The sequence below is a fragment of the Heterodontus francisci genome, chromosome 18 (assembly GCF_036365525.1).
Source record: "Heterodontus francisci isolate sHetFra1 chromosome 18, sHetFra1.hap1, whole genome shotgun sequence".
NCBI classification, from domain to species: domain Eukaryota; kingdom Metazoa; phylum Chordata; class Chondrichthyes; order Heterodontiformes; family Heterodontidae; genus Heterodontus; species Heterodontus francisci.
Genome location: NC_090388.1, coordinates 27,864,675 through 27,889,220, shown reverse-complemented (window position 1 = coordinate 27,889,220; position 24,546 = coordinate 27,864,675). Strand labels below are relative to the sequence as shown.

General features: G+C 42.3%; 1 protein-coding gene across 3 annotated transcripts in view; it reads left to right on the top strand.

Annotated features, from left to right (window-relative positions):
- The window catches only part of LOC137379512 (protein O-mannosyl-transferase TMTC2-like), a 185,209-nt gene that overhangs the window by 95,747 nt on the left and 64,916 nt on the right, over positions 1-24,546 (top strand). For all 3 annotated transcript variants that reach the window (XM_068050449.1, XM_068050448.1, XM_068050450.1), the window contains 2 exons: positions 17,769-18,597; positions 18,702-18,816. In XM_068050449.1, coding sequence (XP_067906550.1) covers positions 17,769-18,597; positions 18,702-18,816 — 944 coding nt within the window. The remainder of the gene's footprint in view (positions 1-17,768; positions 18,598-18,701; positions 18,817-24,546) is intronic.

Sequence of the window (24,546 nt, the reverse complement as noted above, 5' to 3'; positions counted from 1 at the left end):
AATAAAAGTGTCTATACAAAGTATCTCGTGTAGGTGTTTTTTGTCTGCCACGTCAGTTGACACCCTAGTTTGAGGGTCAACACCACGTAATGATACTTCGAGCCACACCTGAAGCACCTATTAATTATTCTTTGGGCATTCTTGGTATTCATTTGCCTATTATTGCTATTCTAACATTGTCTTCTGCTATAATAGCCAGATTTGCTCATGGTGTTTTTATCTTCATTCTGCCTGTCTTTAATCCTTCTATTGTACCGATGCCTGCATCCTATATCTGGAGTATTTTGAAATCTGGTAACCATTGCATCTTCTATTCTTTGTGTCACAGTGGAATGTCTCATTTGTTCCATAAAGGGAATGATTGTTCTCTCAAGAATGTTTTCAAGGCAGCAGACATCTCTCTTTCGACTTTAGACAACCATCTCTGCTATCATGTTCTACTCCAGATAGACAGACAGTGAATGATAGAACTAGATCCTAATCTTTACACACTTATAAGCTTTTATTTACAGAGACACATATTACAAACATGCACCGCCTAATTCACCAACCATAATTTCAGTGTGCTGCAATATATAGGAGCCCAAGTGAATCCCCAGTTAATGACCATTATCTGAATACAATTAAATACTCAGATACAATTAACACAGGGGTCCTAAAATTGTGAGAGGCTAGCTCCAGGTAAAGCTACTTAAAGTTAGCCTGTTCTGAAGGAGGGTCAGTGACCAGAAACGTTAACACTGCTTCTCTCTCCACAGATGCTGCCAGACCTGCTGAGTATTTCCAGCATTCCTTGTTTTTATTTCAGATTTCCAGCAACCGCAGTATTTTGCTTTTATTCCCTCAAAAGGGAGATGAGTTGTTGCTAGAGCAGGTGCTGTAAATCATTGTGGAACTCATTCTGATGTGGAAAAAGAAGTAATAATGGCATGACATGGGACAGCATGTGCTCCCAGATTTTCTAACACTGCACTGGAGGCCTTGGTGGAGGAGTTCCAGAGAAGGAGAGACATGTTCTATCATAGAGGGCCAGGAGGCCCTCTGGACAAACTTTGCAAAGGTACTGGGTGCAGATGCCAGGAGTCAAGCAACAAGGACCTGGATTTTGTGCTGCAAAAAGTTCAATGACCTCACACGAGTGGTCAAGGTCAGTGAATGCATCTTCAAATGCCATAGCCCACCAAATGCAACACTAGCCGCAGCAACTGTTCAATGCACCACACCTCCATCACTCACCACACCTCCATCACACTCTTTGAATCAGGACTCATAACTCACATTCATAACTTAATCTCACACTCACACACATAGCACTGTTGCAAGCCACACACCCACACCTCACAACTTGCACCTACTGCCAACTATTTAATCATGACAGCCATATCACCCAAATAGATTGCATCACACTCACAGACACTCTTCCCTCTCTCTTTCAGAACATGTACCGGAGGCAGCAGGTGCTAACCAGTGCGACGGTAGTGACTGCATTTACTTACTCCCTAGAGGAGATGTGGCTTACCATCATTGGAGTGGGCATCACTGAGGCGGTGGCCAGTGGCAAGCTGAAACCATCGAAGACGATGGTGTCCTCACACCTAATTCTCCTTCTTACAGCCCTCTTCCCCCTCATCCACAATCTCTTGTGATTTACAAATGTTAGATATTGTAAGCATGCACCTCTTGCTTCCCCACCCCTCTCTCCACACTTACTCTTGTGCCTTTCTCCTTTCGGGCACCCAAGAACTGCAACCTGGCCAGGGAGTAGTGGAAGAGCAACAGGTGGAAGAGCAAGAAGACAGTGATGATGAAAAAACACTGTCACTTGATCGTACACTCACAGCTACCAGCTAAAATCCTTACACTGTGCATAATTTAGTGGATAGCATTGAGGTGGGATCTTCACATGTTGAGAGACTGGGCACTAGTGGCCTGCGGCTAGGGCAGAGGGGCAAAGCCAGTGTAGCCTTGCACAGGCCTTTGCACAAAGCTTGGTGCCGATCCTTTCAAGCATGGAAGTGGTGGTCAACTCAATGAGCACACTGGACCAAACCATGATGCAGCATCTGATGGCCGATATCTCAGCTTTCATTGCAGCACAAGCAGACGCCACAAAACATAAAAACAGACTGTAAAAGCTTCTATAGGTACGTAAAAAGGAAACGTTTGGCTAAGACAAATGTAGGTCCATTACAGGCAGAATCAGGAGAATTTATAATGGGGAACAGAGAAATGGCAGAGAAGCAAAATGATTACTTTGTGTCTGTCTTCACTGAGGAAGTTACAAGAAATCTCCCAGAATTAGAGATCCAAATGACTAGGGAGAATGAAGAATTGAAGGAAGTTAGTATTAGTAAGAAGGTTATATTGGAGAAATTAATGGGGCTGAAGTTTGATAAGTTCCCAGGACCTGTTATTCTACATCCCAGAGTGTTGAAAGAGATAGCAATGGAGATAATGGATGCACTGGTGATCATCTTCTAAAATTCTATCGATTCTATAACGGTTCCTGCAGATTGGAAGGTAGAAAATGTCACTCCACTATTTAAGGAGGGAGCGAGAGAGAAAACAGGAATCACAGGCCTGTTAGCCTTACATCAGTAGTAGAAAAATGCTGGAATCTATTCTAAAGGACATGATAAATGGATACTTGGATAATAATGATCTGATTGGGCATAGTCAACATGAATTTATGAATGGGAAATCATATTTGACGAACCTGTTGGAGATTTTTTAAGGATTCTACTAATAGAATTGATAAAGGGGAGTCAGTGGACGTAGTATACTTGGATTTTCAGAAGGCCTTTGATAAAGTCCCCCACAGGAGGTTGGTTAGCAAAATTAAAGCACGTGGGATAGGAGGTAATATACTGGCATTGATTAAGGATCGGCTAACAGGCAGAAAACAGAGAGTAGGAATAAACGGGTCATTCTCACGTTGGCAGGCTGTGACTAGTTGGGTACCGCAAGGATCAGTACTTGGGCCCCAGCTGTTTACAATATATATCAATGATTTGGATGTGGGAACCAAATGTAATATTTCCAAGTTCACGGATGACACAAAACTAGGTGGGAATGTGTGTTGTGAGGAAGATGCAAAGCGGCTTCAAGGGGATTTGGACAGACTCAGTGAGTGGGCAAGAATGTGACAGATGGAATATAATGTGGAAAAATATGAGGTAATCCACTTTGGTAGGAGGAATAGATGTGCAGTGTATTTCTTAAATGGTAAGAGATTAGAAAGTGTCGATATACAAAGGGACCTGGGTGTCCATGTCAATAAATCACTGAAAACTAACATGCAGGTACAGCAAGCAATTAAGAAGACTAATGGTATGTTAACCTTTATCGCAAGAGGATTTGAGTACAGGAGTAGTGAAGTCTTGCTTCAATTGTATGGAATCTTGGTTAGATCGCCCCTGGAGTACTGTGTGCAGTTTTGGTCCCCTTACCTTAGGAAGGATATTATTGCCATAGAGGGAGTGCAACGAAGGTTCACCAGACTTGTTTCTGGGATGGTGGGACTGTCCGATGAAGAGAGATTGAGGAAACTGGGCCTGTATTCTCTAGAGTTTTGAAAATGAGAGGTGTTCTCATTGAAACTTACAAAATACTGAAAGGGATAGACAGGATGATGCAGATAAGATGTTTCCCTTGGTTGGGGAGTCTAGAACCAGGGGACACAATTTCAAAATAAAGGGGAAGCCACTTAGGACAGAGAAGAGGAGAAACTTCTTACTCAGAGGGTTGTGAATCTTTGGAATTCTCTACTCCAGAGGGCTGTGGAAGCTCAGCCATTGAGTATGCTTAAAGTAGAGATTGACAGATTTCTAAATACCAATGACATAAAGGGATATGGGGATAGTGTGGGAAAAAGGCATTGTAGTGGATGATCAGCCATGTTCGTATCGAATGGCGGGGCAGGCTCGATGGGCTGAGTGGCCTACACCTGCTCCTGTGTTCCTGTGTTCCTAGCTGATTGCTGCTTTGGAAGCTGAGACTGCTGCCATCATGGTGGCAGATAACAGTGCTCAAAGGGGCTTGCAGGTTTTAACAGCAGTCCAACAACCTGTCTTTGAACAAATTTCTAGGATTGCTGAGGCATCACTCCAGGGGAGTGCCAGTGGCTCTGTGGAGCACAAACCTGCTGACCTCACTTAGGATGGTGGCGTTCGTCTTCCCACCGCTGCAACTCCCCCAGTGTCTTTGCTGTCACCTGTCACCCAGCCAGCCCAGACTGCTGCCACCCATGTCAAGATGGGGCAGTTCGAAGCTGGCCAGAGTTGCTCCAGTTCATTTTCCAAGTCCATCTGCACTATCCTCCACTGAAAGTCAGCAGCCTTCCACCAGCCATGCTGCAGCCACTGGGATGGCACTTTGTAGGAGCACTAGAACAGGCAAAGGCACACGGAAGACAGGCACTAAGGGAATGCACAAGGGGAATTAGTTGATGTTTGTATGCAATATGGCATGCATTGATTTATAAATTTGGTTTGAAATGTTTCTTTTGTGTTGGCTTTTATTTTTATCTTGTAGCTAAGTGATGGTCAGTAACAAAGGGAAGGCAAGTTGTGGGTGAATGGGGAATTGGACTTGCATTTACTGGTTGCGTAGTCAGATGAGTTGTTCATATATAGCCCAGCTAGAATGGGTCTGTGTTGGTTGTCTTCTCCCTTTTTTGTCTTCCTCCTCTTGTTGATAGCACTCTCACTCTGAGTCAGAAGATTGTGGGTTTGAGTCCCACTCCAGAGACTTGAGCTCAAAAATCTAGGCTGACAAACCAGTGCAGTACTGAAGGAGTGCTGCACTGTCGGAGTTGCTGTCTTTCAGATGAGATGTTAAACCGAGGCCCTGTCTGTTCTCTCAGGTGGACGTGAAAGATCCTGTGGCACTATTTTGAAGATGAGCAGGGGAGTTATTCCCAGTGATCCGGCCAATATTGATCCCTTTATAGACCTCATAAAAAACAGATTATCTGGGCATTCTCACATTGTTGTTTGTGAGAGCTTGCTGTGCACAAATTGGCTGCCACGTTTCCTATATTATAACACTTGAAAAAAAGTGCTTCATTGGCTGTAAAGCACTTTGGTATGTCCTGAGTCTTTCTTTCTTTTTCTTCCTGCTGCTCCTCAGCTGCTCACTGTATAAACTGGTGGCAAAGACTGTGCACGGACACAATGGGCCAAATGGCCTCTTTCTGTATTGTAACTATTCTATGATTCTATCATGACAAGGTTCTGAATTATGCAGCAAACCTCCATGAATTTTGATACTCATTCAGCCGAGTACAGCAGGGCTCCTCCAGAGCAGTCCAGGCAATGAAAGTACTGTTTCAGCACAAAAATGGTCTGCTCTATCACATTTCCTGTGGCAGGATGGCTTTCATTGTATGCATGCTGCCCACATGTGTGTAGGCTGCGCACTGGAGTCATCAGCCACATCATCAGTGGATAGCCCTTGTCACCCAGCAGCCACCCTTTGGTTTGCCGTGGTGGCTCAAATGCAGATGACGCTGTGGACTGCTGCCAGGATACCGGGCATTGACCTGGATGATTCTCTTAGTCACACACTAGCTGGATGATAAGGGAGTGGAATTCTTTTTTGGTTGTCGTACATCTCAAGAGTTGACATGCGACACCCTCAAGGTGATGTGTGAATTGAATGGCACCCTGTGCCATGGGGTAGCCTGCAATTCTTGCGAAGCCATGTGCTTGCTCTGCCTGCTGCTGTCTGGCAAGAGAGAATGAAATGTAGTTAGCTCTCTTTTAATAGAAAGCCTCAGTGAACTCCCTTATGCAGCAGCGGATGGCAAACTGCATGTCCCAGTTTGGAAGACGTCTGGCGCTTAAGAGTTCATGGCCATGGTCAACTTGACAGCCACTGGCAATGCTGGCCTCATCGTGCTCTGAAGTTGCAGTTGTGACTGTTGCAGGTGGCAAATTTCATGAGGACATACTTACTAAAGCACAGACATTTAACATACTATTCTTTACTGAGGTTCAGGTAGGAGAACGGCTCCCTGAACACTCTGGGCAGATATGGCCTCTTGCTGAGAGCCCTTCTCCCCGTCATCCTGCTTCCTCTTCTAGAAGCTTGTCCTGGTCTGTGTTGCCTCTGCTCATTCTCCCCATCATGCTGTATTTCAAAGGGAATGCCAAACCACTGCACTCATGTCTTGGAGCAACTGGTTTGTGCAGAAGCCTTGAATTCAGGACCAAGTGCTTCAGCACCCCATTCATCACCTTAAAATTCATTATCTACACCACTGACGCACATTGGCAGCAGTGTGTACCATCTACAAAATGCACTGTAGCAACTCACCTAGGCTCCTTTGACAGCACCTTCCAAACCTGTGACCTCTACCACCTAGAAGAATAAGGACAGCAGATGCATGGAAACACCACCACCTGCAAGTTCCCATCCAAGTCACTCACCATCCTGACTTGGAACTGTATCGCAATTCCTTCACTGTCGCTGGATCAAAACCTGGAACTCCCTTCCTAACAGCACTGTCGGTATACTTACACCACATGGTCTGCAGTGGTTCAAGAAGGCAGCTCACCACCACCTTCTCAAGGGAAATTAGGGATGGGCAATAAATGCTGGCCTTGCCAGCGATGTTCACATCCCATGAAATAAGAAAAAGCACTTGCCACACCACTCCGTCAACTTCACCTTTAAGTAACTCTAGAAATCACCAATAAATTGTACAATTGCAGGAATAGCCAGTACAAAATCAAGCAGCAACTAACCTGAAAGTAGTTAATGATCCCTTTCAATAGTGTTGGTGGGGGATGGGTGGCATCCTTCCTGCTGCTGAGCGTATGTTCAGCCATGCATGTTTAAGAGACAGAGTTAGCCTGGGATTTGAGGTCCAAAATGGCAGAGCTGATGTCAGTTCTGCATTACACACTGATTGACATCATGATCTGCCTACTCTGCATACTTCTCACTATACATTCTGTCTACGTGCTAACATCCTCATCAATATGGCATCTGGCACATCTCACACAAAAAGTGTGAGCACGTGCCGCAGATGCCATTTGCGATCTCCAAGGCCACTCATAGCACCCAGAAAATGGGTGGTGCATATCAAAATTTTGCATCATTTGTATTTCTAAAATGTGCCTTAGATGTGTATCAAGACATTCTTACAGCATGAAAGCCTTTTCCACCAGCAATATCGCAGTTTTCTTTAAGTTTTCAGAAGTATGCTGCATTTCAGAAGAGCACATTTACTTGGTCATTGCAGATTCTGGTGATATATTGAGGCGTTTGTTTCCCACAGCTTTCACATGGCAAATCAATAACATATGCTCTTAATGCTAGCAAAATATCACATTGTTGAACCAAACCCAAATTTAAATCGATCAGGATCAAAACTGGGCTCCCTGATGCAACAGCAGGTGATAAATATTCTAACAGTATCGACAATAAACCATTTCATGCAGCACTACCGTGCCTTGTGTCTCGTGCCATGAATGCTGGCAAGCTAACACTTCAGAACTTAATACCAGTCAAATCCTTCACTGGCACAAATGAATATTAGCAATTCCCATATTTATGAGGTATTAAAGTGCTCCTGTGTGCTCAATATACATTAAAGGTGCAGACCCTGTGTTTCATTAGTGCACAGAAGCTATTTATTGCTTAATACACCCAGAGACTCTACATTTATGCTGCATATCCCTTCTATGCTGCATGACATTGTGAGCCTACATTGTACTGGTCTTCCAGAAATTGTTTAATGATGTGACCAGGCCAAATATTCATTTTTTTGTGGGGTATCAAAATATGTGACAGAGATTGGGTTATGTTAAAATTTTAAAACAACAGTGATTTTCTGTAGCTTGTGTGATTGTTTGTTGATATTGGCTCACAGTTACATCTTGCAATGTAATTAGGTTGGAGCAAAATGACTCTTTGGACCCGATTCTAATCAGCAGACAGCAAATCTGAGATTCTGCATCTCGTACAATTTTAATTGGATGTGCAACTAAAGTCAGATAAATGCTGATTAGAATCGGGATGCCGGTAACCAGCGCAAAATTTTTGTTTCAAGTGCACTTTTTTTTAACTGTTTGAACTTCATACACCTTCATGTGTGCACAACATCATGTGAGCAATGTGGATAGAAAGCAAAAATATCATCTTTCATTTATGCACTTTACAGCCTTCCGAATTCAACATTGAGTTCAACGGTTTCAGATCATAACCGCTGGTCCAGCTTTTCATACAGCATGTCTGGAAATGATTTTGGTGTTGTCATTTACACCTCTTCTAAACCATCTCTTCTTTCTTCACTTGTCCCATTACCATCTCCCTTTTGCCTTGCAACATTATCCCATTTGTCATTTAAATCATTCCTGCCTTCCACCCTTCCATTTGTTCTTGCCTCCTTCTCTATTACCCCTTTACTCTCACCTGTACTTGCTTAAAAATGTAGTAAAATCTAGCCCATTAACTCTGCTTCTCTCTCCACGGATGCTGCCAAAACTGCTGAATATTTCCAGTATTTTCTGTTTATATTTCAGCTTCCCAGAATCTGCTGTATTTTGCCTTTTGTATAAATATTATCTATCTTGCACTGAATCATTTATTCGTCGGTGAGGATGTCAACCAGCTGCACAGTGTAGTGTCTACTTTTCTCTCACAGTTTTACAATGCCATCTAAAATCTGAGCCTGAACCTGACTGTTTGCAACCTTGGTGTCATATTTGACCCTGAGATATCCAATCACATATCTGCGTCGTCACCAAGACCGCCTATTTCCACTTCTGGAACACTGTCTAACTCAGCCCCTGCTGCTGAAACCATTATGCATGCCTTTTTGATCTCTTGACTCGACTATTCCAATGTTCTTCTTACCAAGCTCCCACATTCCACCGTCTGTAAACTCATTCAAAATTCTGCTGCTTGTGTCCTTACTCGTTCAAATTCCATTCACTTATCACTCCTGTGCTCGCTGACTTACAGTGGCTTCAGGTTAAGCCACACCTTGATTTTAAAATTCTCATCCTTGTTTTCAAATCCTTCCATGGCCTTGCCCTCCCTACCTCTGTAATCTCCTCCAGCATCACACTCCTCTGAGATATCTGCGTTTCTCTAAGACTGGCCTGTTGGGCATCCCCAATTTTAATTTCTCCACCATTAACGCCCATGCCTTCATGCCCAGGCCCTAAGCTCTGAAATTCCCTCCCTAAACCTCTCCACCTCTCTATCTTTCTTTAAGTCATTGTAGTTATATTTGTTATTAAATGTACATGAACATTGTCAATTTCGTCATGTAGCATGTATCCTATTCTGAGTGTATATATCCTACCTTTTGACATGAAAATGTATAACTGCCTCATGCAGCTAGATATAATAGCCATATAACAAATAGTTAATAGAAATTGAAAGAATAATTAACAAACTGCATGAAATCAACCTATAAACAGACTGTTAATAAAGCAGGACCCAGTAATGATTCTGAGTAGACACAGTGCTAGCTGGTTTCATCCCTCATCGTCCCATTGCACCTTCAAGATATGTGAACCCCTGGTTCATGGAGAGCCCTTGTCAAACAGGGTATTATCAAAAGTAATATATTCGCATATATTTTCCAAACGCCCGACTTGAAACACTTCTGTTAATTTGTCGTATAGTACACAGTGCTGATCTTCCTTCCTCTTTGAAATTTCACTAAAAGCAGCTTTCAAACAAAGCTAGCTACCAGCTGAACCAATTTCAATTGCCAAATGAAAAGAGTTATATGGTTCCCATCACACTGCTGTGGTCATGGCTTTAGCTGATATTCAAATCTGTCAGTCGAGTGTGTGATGAGTTTTGTCAGCTTTCAGCTGGGCCACTAATTGGGGACACACATGTAGGGAGAACAATTGTATATCTGGCTGTCAGTTGATGAACAGAATGTTTGTGTTAAAAGTTGGGATAGGTTTCTGTCCACTCTCACATCTGAGGGAGAGATGCCTGGATGTGATGAAATATGATAGGAAAAATAGTAACAATTAGAGATGGAGAGAGCCTGCTGATGCAAAATTATTTCACAGACCTCTGGTTTAATAATGTGAAACCAAAGAGGGTATTTTAACCTCCCGGTCCCCACCACCCTGTGGGAAAGGTGCATGTATGGATAGTTAAGATGTCGGTGGTTTGGCACTGTGTTCCTGCCCCTCACCATCTTAACTTACCTGTAATCAGGAAGGTCACCTGCCTTGGAGGAGTTAGGGCCTAATGGTTAAATGGTAATAGCAATGGCTTCCTGATCTTGCCATTGGACACATAGCAATTTTGATTGTCAGTCAACAAATGGCCGCACAGTTTCAGATCCACCAGCCAAAGCTTGCAGCTGGCAGCAGTCAGCATCCTGGATACAGGAGACCCAAGTAAATGTTTTTATTTTACTTTTTAAATGTTCCTTGTGAATACTTAGGGCCTTAAGTGCTATGGTCTTTCCCCACGGCTTGACCCCCTGCAACTATTCAATATCTGCCCGTTGCATGATGTCATTCTCACCAGCCTTGGGTGGAGATCAGTGTTGGGGCATTCAAATAAGGCCTAGGAGTTATAATCTCTGGGACCTTGCACTCTAGGGGACTGACTGGTTTACCCTCTGCTCCAATTCGTGCCTCGAGTTTAATATGGAGCTTAAATCTCCAAATTAATAATTTTAATTGGAGTGTTGTCAAAGTTTTCAGAACTAGATAGAAGATGAGCTAAAATAAGGTGGATTGCTATCAATTTGTAGTAAAACCTTTCTTTCTATCTTGCTCATTTTTCTTCTCATCTTGTGCATATGCTTTTGCTCTCACAGTTTACTTATGTTATAAAGGACTGAGTTAGCAGTCTTTTATTTGGAATGCTGCACAATGAGTAAGTTTTCAAGCCAACCCTTCATTCAACATACAAGTCTCTACACATTTGACACCAAGTGACACATGAAGTAACTTAGTTGCCAAAAAAGAAAGTGAAGTATATTTGCAGTTAGCTTTTGCTTTTGGAAAAGCTAATTACATGGCTCAAAGATTGCTAAACGTGTTTCTTGTCTTTAATGCACTTTTTTTTCTCACCCTGAGCTCCAAGGACAACCACTTCAGGAGGATGTTGCTTGAAAAGAGGCCAAGGCATTTGCATGATATTATGCTCCTTGAAAGTGAAAGAATCAATTCTTATGTCCAGCTTCATGCTGCTGATCAAATATTGCACTCTTGTTCTCTCTTTTTTTTGGACAGATTTCTTTTTGAGTTCCAGAAGAATTTCCTATACATTTGAAAGTATTCTGTTTTCAAATCTAATTCATCTTTGACGATACACTCGCATGCATACATAATAAAAGACTGGATTGTTTCATGCTTATAAAGATTTGACTGAAATACAATGCCTACTGGGAACCAGTAAACTTCTTATTTTGTACTAAACAGGATTAAAGTTAGTGCTGGCATTCAAAAGCTTTCCATATATTAATGATGAAAGGAGGAGGGGAGGTAAGGTCAGGTTGAGTTTTTAGTCAGATCCCCTGGAGGTTCGGTAATTGAACTGTTTAGATTCTTAGCCGCTAATAATTTGCTCTTAACGTGAACTGGGTATCAGTGCCCAGGATTTGCTGACTGGGGAATTTTCTGCATTCTTCGAAATGTGTTGATCTGTTGTAGTTTCAACAGTTAATCAGGGAGCTATAGTTCCAGTAAATAGCTTACTTAGTCACATTTTCCATTGAATTAGGTTACTGGTACATGTGGTAGGAACCATAAAACTGAAACGTCCTTGTGGAGTAGACAATTGGGAACAAATTTTCACCAGTTCTTTATTGTTTAGTTTAGTATTAAAGCAGTACAAAAACAATTTTTGATGGAATTCAAAATTTAACACACTTTCCATTTTTTTAGGAAACCATTTAGGTCTAATTAGTCTAAATTAACTTTTTTTTTTGAATTTGTTCTTGGGATGTGAGCAACACTAGCAAGGCTGCATTGATGCCCATCCCTGAGAAGGTGGTGATGGACCTTCTTCTTGAACCGCTGTAGTTCTTGTGAAAACATTACCATTACATGGTATTGTATAGGGAATACTAGGATATTGTCCAGTGATGATGCACAATTATGATATATGTCCAACTCCGCTTGGTATGTGATTTAGTGGGGAACTTGATGATGATGGTGTTCCCATGACATTAATGCTCTCATACTTCTCAGTGGCAGCGATTACAGGGAGGGAGGTGTTGGTAGAGTAACCATGCTGAGTAGCTACAGTGCATCTTACATTGTACATACTGCAACCAAAGCGCACTGATGATGTAGCAGGTGGGTAGTGAGTACAATGGCAACGATCAAGCAAACTGCTGTGTCTTGGTTGAAACCATTTTTCTTGATTTTTGTTGTGACTGCACCCATCCAGGCAATTAGTGAGTATTCCATCACAATCCTGACTTGAGTTTTATGGATGGTAGATCAGGAGGTGAGCCATGCAGCACAGAATACCCAGCCTCTGACCTGCTCTTGTACTCACTGCATTGGAAAGGTTGAGCAAGTTAATAATGATGTAAATGGTGGAGGACTCTGCAATAATGGTGCAGGAAAGGAACTGGACTTTTTCTTCTTCAAGATGGTTGTTACCTAACATAATATGTAACACGACTGTTATCTGGCCCTTCTCAGCCCAAGCCTAGATGTTGTTCAGGTCATGCTGTAGGCTGACATAGGTTGCTTCATCATCAGTGGAGTTGTGAATGGAATTGAACACTATTCACGACTGGATGTGGCAGGACTGCATAGCTTAGATCTGATTCGTTGGTTTCGGGATCACTTAGCCCTATCGCATGCTGCCTCTGCTGCTTGGCATGCAAGGTGCAACACAAGAGACTGTTACACAAGATTAGGGCTCATAGGATTGGGAGAAATATATTCACATGGATTAAGAGTGGGTTAATGGATAAAAGGCAGAGAGTAAGAATAACCAGGTAATTCTCAGGATGGCAGTGTGTAACTAGTGGAGTGCTGAAAGGATCCATGCTTGGGCCCCAGCTATTTACAATCTATATTGAGGGGACAGAGTGATATGTCCAAACTTACTGATGAACAAAGCTAGGTGGGAGAGTAGGTTATGAGGAGGATGCAAAGAAACTGCAAAGGGACATCGACAGGTGGTGAGTGAACAAGAAGGTGGCAGATGGATAATGTGGGGAAGTGTAAAATTATCCAAGTTGGTATGACGAATTAACTGAAACAGAAAGAACTTGAAATGAGTGAGATTACTATTTGATGGTTGACAAATATGAGCATATGATCAATGATAGACAAGAGAAAACCTTCTAATCCACCCAACTGTGATGCCTACTAAAAATAGTCCATTTGTGCACAGAAGGATTTGCAAGGACTGAAATGGAACTGAAGGAATTTAAATAAATGGTGCTTTATTAAAATCAAGTATTTAAAGCAGTCTCAGTAGTATATATTTATGGCAGCCCTTTATTTAGAAAAATATTTTTAAAAGGTGAGAGACTAGTAAACGCTGGTATTCAGAGGAACTTGGGTGTCGTTGTACATGAGTCACAGGAACTAACATGTAAGTACAGCAAGCAAATAGGAAGACAAATTGTTGAGTAGCCTTTATTGCAAGGGGTTTGGAGTACAAGAGTAAAGAAGTCTTGTTGCAGTTGTATAGGGCCTAGGCAAGACCACAATTGGAGTACTGTGTACAGTTTTGGTCTCCTTACCGAAGGAAGGATCTACTTGCCTTAAAGGGGGTGTAAGGAAGGTTCACGAGATTGATTCCTGGGATGAGAGAACTCTTCTAAGAGAAGAATGGGCTTATATTCTCTTGCGTTGAGAAGAATGAGAGGTAATCACATTGAAAAATATAAAATTCTTAGAGAACTTGAGAGGGTAGAGGCTGAGAGGTGGTTTTCCCTGGCTGGAGCGTATAGAACTAGGGATCATAATCTCAGAGTAAGAGGTTAGCCATTTAGGACTGAGATGAGGAGAAATTTCTCTACTCAGAGGCTTTTGAATCTTTGGAATTCTCTACCTCAAAGAGATGCAGCTGCTCAGTTGTTGAGTACATTCAAAACTGAAATTGAAAGATTTTGGGGCACGAAGGGAATCAAGGGATAGCGCAGAAAAGTGAAGTTGATGTAGAAGCTTAGATGTAATCTTACTGAATGGCAGAGCAGGCTTGATGAGCCTTATGGCTTACTCCTGCTACTGTATCTTATGTTCTTATGCCTAAATACTGTTTGTAGAGATGGGACTGAATAGCAGGGCTGTGGAAACTGGCTGCAGTTCACATGTTTGGTTTTATTTATTCCAAATCCACCCCAGCATATCAAAATGGGAGCCAAATTGAAAATATAAAAATTGACCATAACTTGTGGAAATTTGAATTCCAAGACAGCATGGAAAGGAATCAAGTTTACTCAGGCCCAAAATGACCAAAGCTTGGTTTAGGACTGGCATTGCCTTGTCAAGTTATTTAATTTCAGTTTGGCGTGGAATTCTGCTTTGTTTTACACTTGGCCTTTGCACAATCAGATGTACTGGTGATGATTTTTATGTGCAGGAGGAAATTATTATACCTTATAGTGAAAGTTCCAAGTACATACTGTGGCTGACAAGTCATTTCCTAAGTGCACACAGAATTTCAAGTAGTGACATTTCAATTAACTGAAACAGAAAAGAACTTGAAATGAGTGCGATTACTATTTGATGGTTGACAAATATGAACATATGATCAATGATGGACAAGAGAAGACTCTCTGATCCACCCAACTGTAATGTCTACTACAAATAGTCCATTTGTGCACAGAAGGATTTGCAAGGACCGAAATGGAACTGAGGGAATATTAATAAATGGTGCTTTATTAAAATTAAGAATTTTAAGCAGTGTCAGCGTAATTTATGGCAGCCCTGTACTTAGAAATGCCTTTTAGTTTATACAGGTCTACAGCAGAGATCCTTATCCAATTTTAAGATATAGTACATTCACAAAGGCTCGAATGCAAATCGAGGTCACAATTAATTCTTCAACTCTATTTGTTTATAGTGACAAGTCTGACTTAGATTTATTCTGGCAAGATAATTACTCTGACTAAAAATTGCCAGCTACTGAATCACATTGACTACATTGTGTTCAGATGAAGGATTTGTGTTGCTTCCAGTTGTTTTGATCATCCACACAGCTGGAGCAGACCAGCCTCATTGGAAATAACAAGATTTCTTCAGCGCTCCCGGGAATGCTTCCGGGATGCTGTACAATCAGCACCCTCTTTTTCCATGAGAATCCTGAAGAATCCTGTGCCCTTTCAGGGGGATCCTGCTCACAGTCATTATGTAAAATCTATCCAAAAGATTTGCTTTTCTGATCAAAAAGACAATCACTTATAATTTTCCAGTGAGATATTTAAATCTGGATTGAAAAGAAAATACTGTACACATGTAAAGCTGCAGCTGTACCAATATTTTATAATTATAAAATGTGAATAATCATTGCTGTCAGGTTAATTATGAATTCAAGTCCTACTCCAGGGCTTGAGCACAAAAATCAAGGCTGACACTCCGGTGTAGTACAGAGGGTGTGCTACACTTTTGGAGGTGCTGTCTTTCGGATGAGACGTTAAACCGAGGCACATCTGCCTGCTCGGGTGGATGTAAAAGATCCCATGGCACTATTTCAAAGAAGAGCAGGGCAGTTATCCCTGGTGTCCTGCCCAATATTTATCCTTCAATCAACATCACAAAAACAGATTATCTGATCATTATCACATTGCTGTTTGTGGGAGTTTGCTGTGTACAAATTGGCTGCTACATTTCCTACCTTATAACAGTGATGACTAAAGCACTTGGAGATGTCCTCTGGTCGTGAAAAGTGCTATATAGATGCAAGTCTTTCTTTTATTTTCAATGGAATAGAAAATCAGATGTGTTGTAAAATGGGTTGTCAATTTGCTATTGCCCATTCTGTGCTACTGCCCAAGACCAGTTTCACCCACTATAAATCTTCCAATACTATTGGATATATATCTTTGCTTTTTTTTGAAGCAGAGGTGTATCTTCAGTTTGTTTCTGCATTCTTGATTTCCTCATTTCTAATTACCAATGACCCTGAAAAAAGTGGTAGGTGGAATTTTATCTGATTGAAATTAGTGCAGGAAAATAAAAAGGAACTAAAGTGCCATCAAAACTTTCAATTAATGCTGGTATGTAGTAATATTTTAGGTATTTGTGTAGTTTCATTTTAATATTGGAAAACTAACAGCAGGAGGAATAGTTGCTTACAACAGTGGTGTGTCAGAGAAATCCATCCTCTGTTTCTATTTTACCATTAAAAGCTGTCTTTCAAAGCGTAGTGGTTTGGAGAAGTCTATGGGATGGGACTGCTTTCTTGAAGAATCTCTTTTGTGTAAAATCAATTTTTGGAAGATGGATCACTATGTCTAAGCCATCAAAAAAACTTTTTTATGAGTGTATTTTAGCATGAGTAGAAGGTTAGAGCCTCCCTCCATTTAAGCACTCAAACCAAAGCTGGCTAACTTCTTCAAATGCATTTCCACTTAAGCACAATTTTCTAGCAGCCAGTATTTATAAAGTTGTATATAATTAACCACACTTATGCCATCAAACAGGGCACAGGTACCAATTACAGGCAGTGTAAAGTATATAAAATTAGGTCCTTGGCCTTATTTATTGAATATAAGCAAAGGCTAACTTTAAAAAAGGCATTCTATTTTATTCTTAATTTGCCTTATTCTCTTTACTACTTTTCTATACTATCAGAAATGAAGAGTATAGAATGAAGCATTAATCACTGCCCTTCCTGCATTTTCTGTTTTTATTTCAGATTTTCAGCATTTGCAGTGGTGCTTTTCTCTTTATTCTCTTTTCTATTATTTATTCAATTTAGTATTTTATTGATGTATTCTTTTCAATGTTTTACTGTACTGTGCTCTTTTTAAACTTCTTAATACTGGATGACTCTTCACCCATTTCACAGTAGCCCAGAGTTGATTTTGCTGGAGCACAATGTAATATTATAACAAGGCATTGCTGTACCGCAACAACTTAGGTTCAGTTTCCTCCAACATCTGTATGTTCAGAGCATAGTGCAATAAGCATTCTTTCAGCATGTTGTGGAGAGAATAAATTGTCTCGAGTCCACGGGATTAAAGTAAATAAAGGCTTATTTCAAGAACGGTGCATGGGAGAAACTTTCTGGTCAGCAAAACATCTTCTCAAAGAAATAGAATTTGAAACTCACATTTATAGGAAACAATCACCATTACTCATTTGTCACACTACCCTCGACACATTTCAAGTCTGCAGCTTGATCAATAAACTGGATTGTATTGCCCCACTAATTATTCTCCTGCCATCTCCTCCCCAGCCTTGAACTTGGCATCTCTCAGTTTATGGCATCCTGTCCCTATTGCAATCGCACCCTTATCTCTCTGATTAGTGAAGCAAGGACAGCATGTTTACGCAGATGTGAAGGCAATTAGGCTCCAATTGTACTACTTTCCCCAGGCCGTGGCCACGTATCCCATCATGCCCTGGTTCCCCACAACTACAGTGTTTTTCCATATTCCCTCTAAGACTGTTGATGTATCCTAATGCTAAATAATCTACTAATGTTGCTCTACTGGTCCAACTTCACAGCATTAATATGTGTTTTAAAGTTTGCACACAGTTTTCTTTCCTCAGACTGGCAAATATGATATGAATATTACTTATTAATTCATTTATTTATATTCTCTCCTAATTTGTTTCTTTTTTTTTCAGAGGCAGGTTACTTCCCTTTTGATAAGGGTGGGACTGCTGGCTGTCTGGGGTGCCACTTTACTGGGACTTCGTTTATACTGGATGGGTAACAAGCCACCAAGCTTCTCCAACTCTGACAACCCAGCAGCAGACTCAGACAGCCTGCTGACACGCACTTTGACATTTCATTACTTGCCGGCAGCAAATCTTTGGCTACTGTTATGCCCCGACACTATGAGTTTTGATTGGTCGATGGATGCCGTGCCATTGATAAGAACAGTTGGCGATTGGAGGAACCTTCACACTTCAGCATTCTTTGTTGGATTGCTGCTCCTCATCTATATCAGCTTGAAGGAGTCTCCAAAAGACAGAATGTGCAATGGAAAAGCAGTGATGAATGGCAAACAGAATACAAATGGGCACAGCTGCCACTCAGCAATGGAGCATGGGAACAACGAACAGCGTTTTTATTTTGTACCAAGAACTGATCACTTTGTAAAGAATGATTTAATTCAGGGACTACCACTTCCAAAAGCTCAGAACATTGTCATTTTCTCTTTATCACTGCTAATAGTGCCATTCCTGCCTGCTACTAACCTTTTCTTTTATGTTGGTTTTGTAATAGCAGAGCGAATCCTGTACATTCCAAGCATGGGATTCTGTTTACTAGTAACATTGGGCATAAGGACCCTTTCTCTTAGAATGAAGAAGAGAGTGTTTAAGAACTTGGTTTTATATGCAGCTGCTGCTTTAGTCATTTTATATGGGTCGAAAACCATATTAAGGAACAGAGACTGGCATGATGAGGAAATGTTATATAGATCAGGGATAAAAGTGAATCCAGCGAAAGGTAAACAATTTTGATCTCAAAAGTGGAACTTTATGTGAAGATGATGTGTCATGTTTAAACAGATTCTAGCACCAACGTGAACAACTGCTTTCTCTTCCTGGCAGCGTGGGGTAACCTCGGGAATGTTCTGAAAAGCCAAGGCAAAGTTTTGGAAGCTGAAAAGGCCTATAGAAATGCCTTGTACTATCGCAGCAACATGGCTGATATGCTTTATAATTTGTAAGTATGCATGACTCAACTGCTGGCCTTATTCCTAACCAGGTCAATTATAAAACCTGCAATGAATGGCACTATTGATCTATTTGTGTGACACAGATATTGTTTACTGGTACAATGAATCGCTGTAGCAGTGTTTTAATTAATCCTGTTCCCTCTCCCGCTCAGACAGAAGCATTTCTTCATTGCACTCTTAAATAGAAAAATAGTTTCATCCACTTTAATAGCTTGTTAAATCTCAAATGTCATTTGATTTTTGCACTCAGCACTTTAGTGGTTGAAGATGCATTAAGAGTGATGGTACAATCTTTGAAACTAAGTATGTAGTTGGTATTATGTTACTAAGAAATCTGATAAAATATATGGGACAAATATTCGGGATTTTGTTTTGAGAGCAATGATTACTATTTTGCATTCAGTGATTTTTGTCAGGTAGGGTTATTTCAGCTTCAGAAGTGGCCCAGTGCTCGTTGTTCTGTAACGGCAATTCAGGCCTACTTGTGCTGTGGGTGTCTGTTCATCAAGGCCAGGCAGAGATTGTAAGAACTTGGTTTACTGGTGCCAATGGTTGTAAGCAGATATGATCACATTTCACTTTAAATGAAAATGGAATTGTACAACAGGTTAGTCAGCACCCGAGAGACCTTAGGCTTGCTTTTCAAATTGGGGTCAGGAACCTGACTCCTGGATAATTTCTGGGTCCTGACCCCGCACTGCAATGAAATGTAAACGTAAATGCCCGAACTGGGCCGGCTGTAGGTTCGGTGCCCAATTAGTGGCGTTGAGTGTAACCAGGAGCCAGGAGTTGCCCGCGGAGTGCAAGTGGCAAAGGCAGACGGCAGGCATGACGGGGCCTGCAGCTGCATTGCAGAAGAGAGCAGGCAGCTCCACGGAGGTCCAGCTGCCTCAATGAGCACTAAAGTGCCCAAAGAGCAAATGAAAGGTTAAGCACACCATCCAGTGCAAGATCCCCCAGCTCCTGAAATTTTTTAGCATCAAAAAAAAACTTTGCCTTCTGCCCAATTTGAGTCTGACTGCTGAGTACCAGACTGTTTGGGTTCAGCAATTTAAGCTTTGAAAATCGCCTTCTCGCCCTCACTGGCCCGTAATAAGCTCCTCAAGGAGCTTCATGGGCCATTAATTAGAGGCACGTGGGTTCCCTGTTCTCTCCGCACCCCCCACCCCACCCCGCTCTCCATTTGAAAATTGCATTGCATTCCGGAGGCGGTGGGGTCCTGTGCCTGCAACCTTTCCCGACCCCACTGGCAACTAAAAATCCCGGGCCTCATGCCTTCTTTGCCAAAAAAAGCTTCTCTTGGATGTTGATTTATGTGCTGTGCAATGTCAGCAAGTTCTGTTCTTAAGTCAAATCTACCTTCTGACCTATTGGATCCATTCACACATGATGCAAATATAGAGCAAATAAATCTGAAACTGGTCATTTCATTCAATTCTGTTGAATATACTTTTACAAGACAACATTCATTTTCCATTATGCCCATTCCATCTGTTTTCAATTTTTATATGAAGATGTGAACAGCCACAAGTAAATAATCATATTCTAGCTTTTATAAAGAAGACATAAGCTGCAATATGTTTGTTGCTTGTACAAAAAAATGCTATGACGTCTTGCATAATAACTTAACCAAAAAGGATCACCATTGGGATCCGGTATCATAAGCAAGTGAGCTTGTCTCCCGAGTTTGAGCCACAGGGCTGTGTGACACTTGAATTTGTTTACTTTGGTTTTGGGCATTTCATCAGTTGTAGGCCAGGCTGATTCTCAGATAACTTTGCAGAGCTTAAGTGTCCCATGCCAAGGAGCAGAAAACCTAACCTGTCTACTTTGTCTCTTTTTAAAATTGTTTCCTCTCACCCAGCTGATAAGCATTGATAATGGTCAGGGAGATGTTCATTATTTAGACTGTCCTACTTTCAGTACGGTGGCTAGCGAAGCATTGAAATGCCCGTATATGGGCTGGATTTGGTTGTGCCGGCGGGCTCCCAGCGCCGGGCCAAAAAGACGAGGGGAACCCCGCCTCGGCCTTTTGGAGCACCCACCCCCCACCCCCCCACAACACCTGGCGCGATTCAACGGTGCTCGGGCAATTAACAGCCCAGTGTTGAGATCTCCGTCCCTTTATGGATGGGGATCACGCCTCCAAAAGCTGCTGGCTAATCAAAGAGCCGCAGCTCAGTAGTGTCAGCAGCGCAACCGGGAGTGGTGGCCACTACCATTACTATGGGAGGCCTGGGAGCAGACCCAGTGCTGGAGACCTGGACCAGAGGTCAGTGAGGTGGGGTCGCCGGGGCCAGTCCGGCAGGCCTTGGCGATGGGGGCAGTGAGGAAGGACGATGAGAGTGGGGCAGGTGTTAACAGAGGGGTGGCTTTTAATGCTGGGAGCCCTCTGTAGAATGCCTACAGAGGAGGCCCGCCCCCCACAAGCCCACAGGGAGGCTGCCTCATTTCACTGGGTGACCTCCCCACATGGGTGAGACCCCCCCTCCCACCCTGCCGCTGGCTTAATTCCACTGACAGCAGGAAGAGGCCCTTGAGTAGCTACTAATTGAACACTTAAGGGCCTCAATTGGCCTCTGGGCGGGAAGCTGTCTTCGGCCTTTCCTGCCCCCAACTTAATTGTGGTGTGACGGAAAGGCGATGTGCCCTTTGTGCCACGCCTTCTGTTGCAATTCCACGGGCCCCCTACCTCCTTGCCCATCACTGGGGGGATCCATTAAATCCAGCCCATAGTTTTCATATGTACACACACAAAAAAAAGTGAAACCTCCAGCCTCTTAGGAAAAATCAATTCATATCATTGCATCATATGAACAGACACAATGAGGAGAAATTTAACCACCAAAAATGTGTGGGGGGGTGGGCCAAATGTGATGTTAAATTGTTAAAAATCTCAAACCTGAACCCAACCCGCCTCAAACCTGCTCACTTTTGGTTTTAATGGTTGACCAAGCCACTCCAAGGAGGCGGACAGGTTATTTAAATATTATAATGAAGCTGCGTGCATCAGATTTAATTTCCCATTTTAAATTTAAGCCTGGGCCTCAGGAGACCCGGCAGTTTAAAGGGAGGTTGACTGCTAGATCCAGTTTACCTGCTTCTGCCACCCTCCCTGCGATCGGACGTACCTCTGTGCCATGATCTCTGACCTCACCCCCTCACCACCCACCCCCCCCCCCCCCCACCACCGCTGCCCCCTACTCCACCACCCAGCTACTATCGTGCCTAAATGGTTCAGGGCAGGTATAAATGTATGACACTGTCTGTGCCTACGTTGGTACAGCAGTGATCCTTTTTGCTCCACGATACAACTTTGAAGATGTTTATCATTTGCAGCCCTTTGCACTGACTATATATACAGTCCTGGAACCTTGTACAATTTCTCCTGCAAAATAAAATCAACAGTATTGTCAAATGTATGGGATCCTAGCACTGAAACAAAACTCTCAATTCAAACCATGTTATAACCTCAAAAGTGAATGCATCTGCTTTGCATTTTTTTCCCAGTGATATATATTTTGTGGGCATTGTTGATGCTTAGTTGTGGGGATTCTGTTGCGATAAAAAGAAAATGTGAACGAATACGCACGCACTTAACTCTTTTAAAAATGTCAACAGTTATATAATGTGTTATTACTGTTGTTTTTCTTAAAGGAGGTGGAAGTTTCTACTAACTGTGCTTTTCTGCCCAAATGACATCATGTTCTATTTATGAACTGTGGAAACTCATAACAGATTGTATTGCTTTAAAAAAAAATCCTCGCATTCCATTGTTTCCTTGGTGAATGTAGCAGGAAAATCCAATAAGAAACTGCATAGCGTATACTAAAAGCCGAATAACCGTGTCGGAGATTTGGCTAACTCCCGTCAGTACATGGTGTGGTTTATTACTACTTTAAATGGCTGGCAGAAATCTGCAGGCTCTTAATCACAGTACCAATAAATGGAAGCATTGCCATATCATTAGTCTTATTCATGCTACACTTTTGTTCCATGGTAAATCATGTGATTATAGTTGCAACTTCCCATATGAAACCCATTAGAGCTGTCCCGATTAATTGATTGTTTTTAATTAATGGATTTTTTTTTAAATCAGAGAATTACACAGAATTTACAGCAGAGAAACAAGCCATTCAGTCTTACTGCTCTATGCTGGTGTTTATGCTCCACACGAGCCTCCTCTCACCCTACTTCATCTAACCATATCAGCATAGCCTTCTTTTCCTTTCTCCCTCAGGTATTTATCTAGTTTTCCCTTAAATGATTTCATGCCATTTGGTTCACCTAATCCATGGGTTTGCAAGCTTCACATTCTAACCACACTGCAGATGGAGCTAAGCAATCCCACAGCCAGTGGATTCGATTAAACCTCTACAGCTATGCCACATCCAGTCATGAATGGTGGTGTACAATTAAACAACTAATGGGAGAAGGAGGTTCCATGATCAATGATGGTGGAGCCCAGTACTTGAGTGCAAAAGACAAGCCTGAAGCGTTTGCAACCATCTACAGCCAGATGTGCCAAGTGGATTATCCGTCTCGGCCTCCTCCTGAGGTCCACACCATCACCACAGCCAGTCTTCAGCCAGATCACTCCACATGATATCAAGAAGCAGCCGAGCGCACTGGATACAGTAAAGGCTATGGGCCCCGACAACAGTCTGGATGCGGTGCTGAAGACTTGTGTTTCCAGAACTAGCTGTGCCTCTAGCCAAACTATTCCAGTACAGCTACAACACTGGCATCTATCTGACAAAGTGGAAAATTGCCCAGGTATGTCCTGTCCACAAAAAGCAGGTCAAATCCATTCCTGCCAATTACTGCCCATCAGCCTACTCTCAATCAATGGCAAAGGGATGGAAGGATACATTGACAGTGCTATCAAACGACACTTACTCACCAACAGCCTGTTCACTGATGCTCAGTTTAGGTTCCGCCAGGACCACTCAGCTCCAGACTTCATTATAGTCTCTGTTCAAAGATGGATGAAAGAGCTGAATTCCATAGGTGAGGTGAGAGTGACTGCCCTTGACATCAAGGAGCATTTGACCGAGTGCGATATCAAGGAGCCCTGGCAAAATTGAAGTCAATGGGAATCGGGGAACAACTCTCCACTGGCTGAAGTCATAACCAGCACAAACGAAGATGGTTATGATTGTTGGAGGCCAATCATCTCAGCCCCATGACATCATGCAGGCGTTCTTCAGGACAGTGTCCTAGGCTCAACCATCTTCAGCTGCTTCATAAATGACCTTCCCTCCAACATAAGGTCAGAAGTGGGGATGTTCACTGATGATTGCATGGTGTTCAGTAACTTTTGCGACTCTTCAGATACTGATGTAGTCTGTGTTCGCCTGCCCAAGACCTGGGCGACATTCAGGCTTGGACTGATAAGTGGCAAGTAACATTCGCATCACACACATGCCAGGCAATGACCATCTCCAACAAGAGAGAGTCTAACCACCTCCACTTGACGTTGAATGGCATTTCCATCATCAAATCCCACCATCAACATCCTGGGTGGGAGTGGGCGTTACCATTGATCAGAAACATAATTAGACCAATTGGACCAGTCACATAAATACTGTGTCTACAAGAGCAGGTCAGAGGCTGAGTATTGTGTGATGAGTGACTCACTTTCTGACTATACAAAGCCTTTCCACCATCTACAAGGCACAAGTCAACAGTGTGATGGACTACTCTCCACTTGCCTG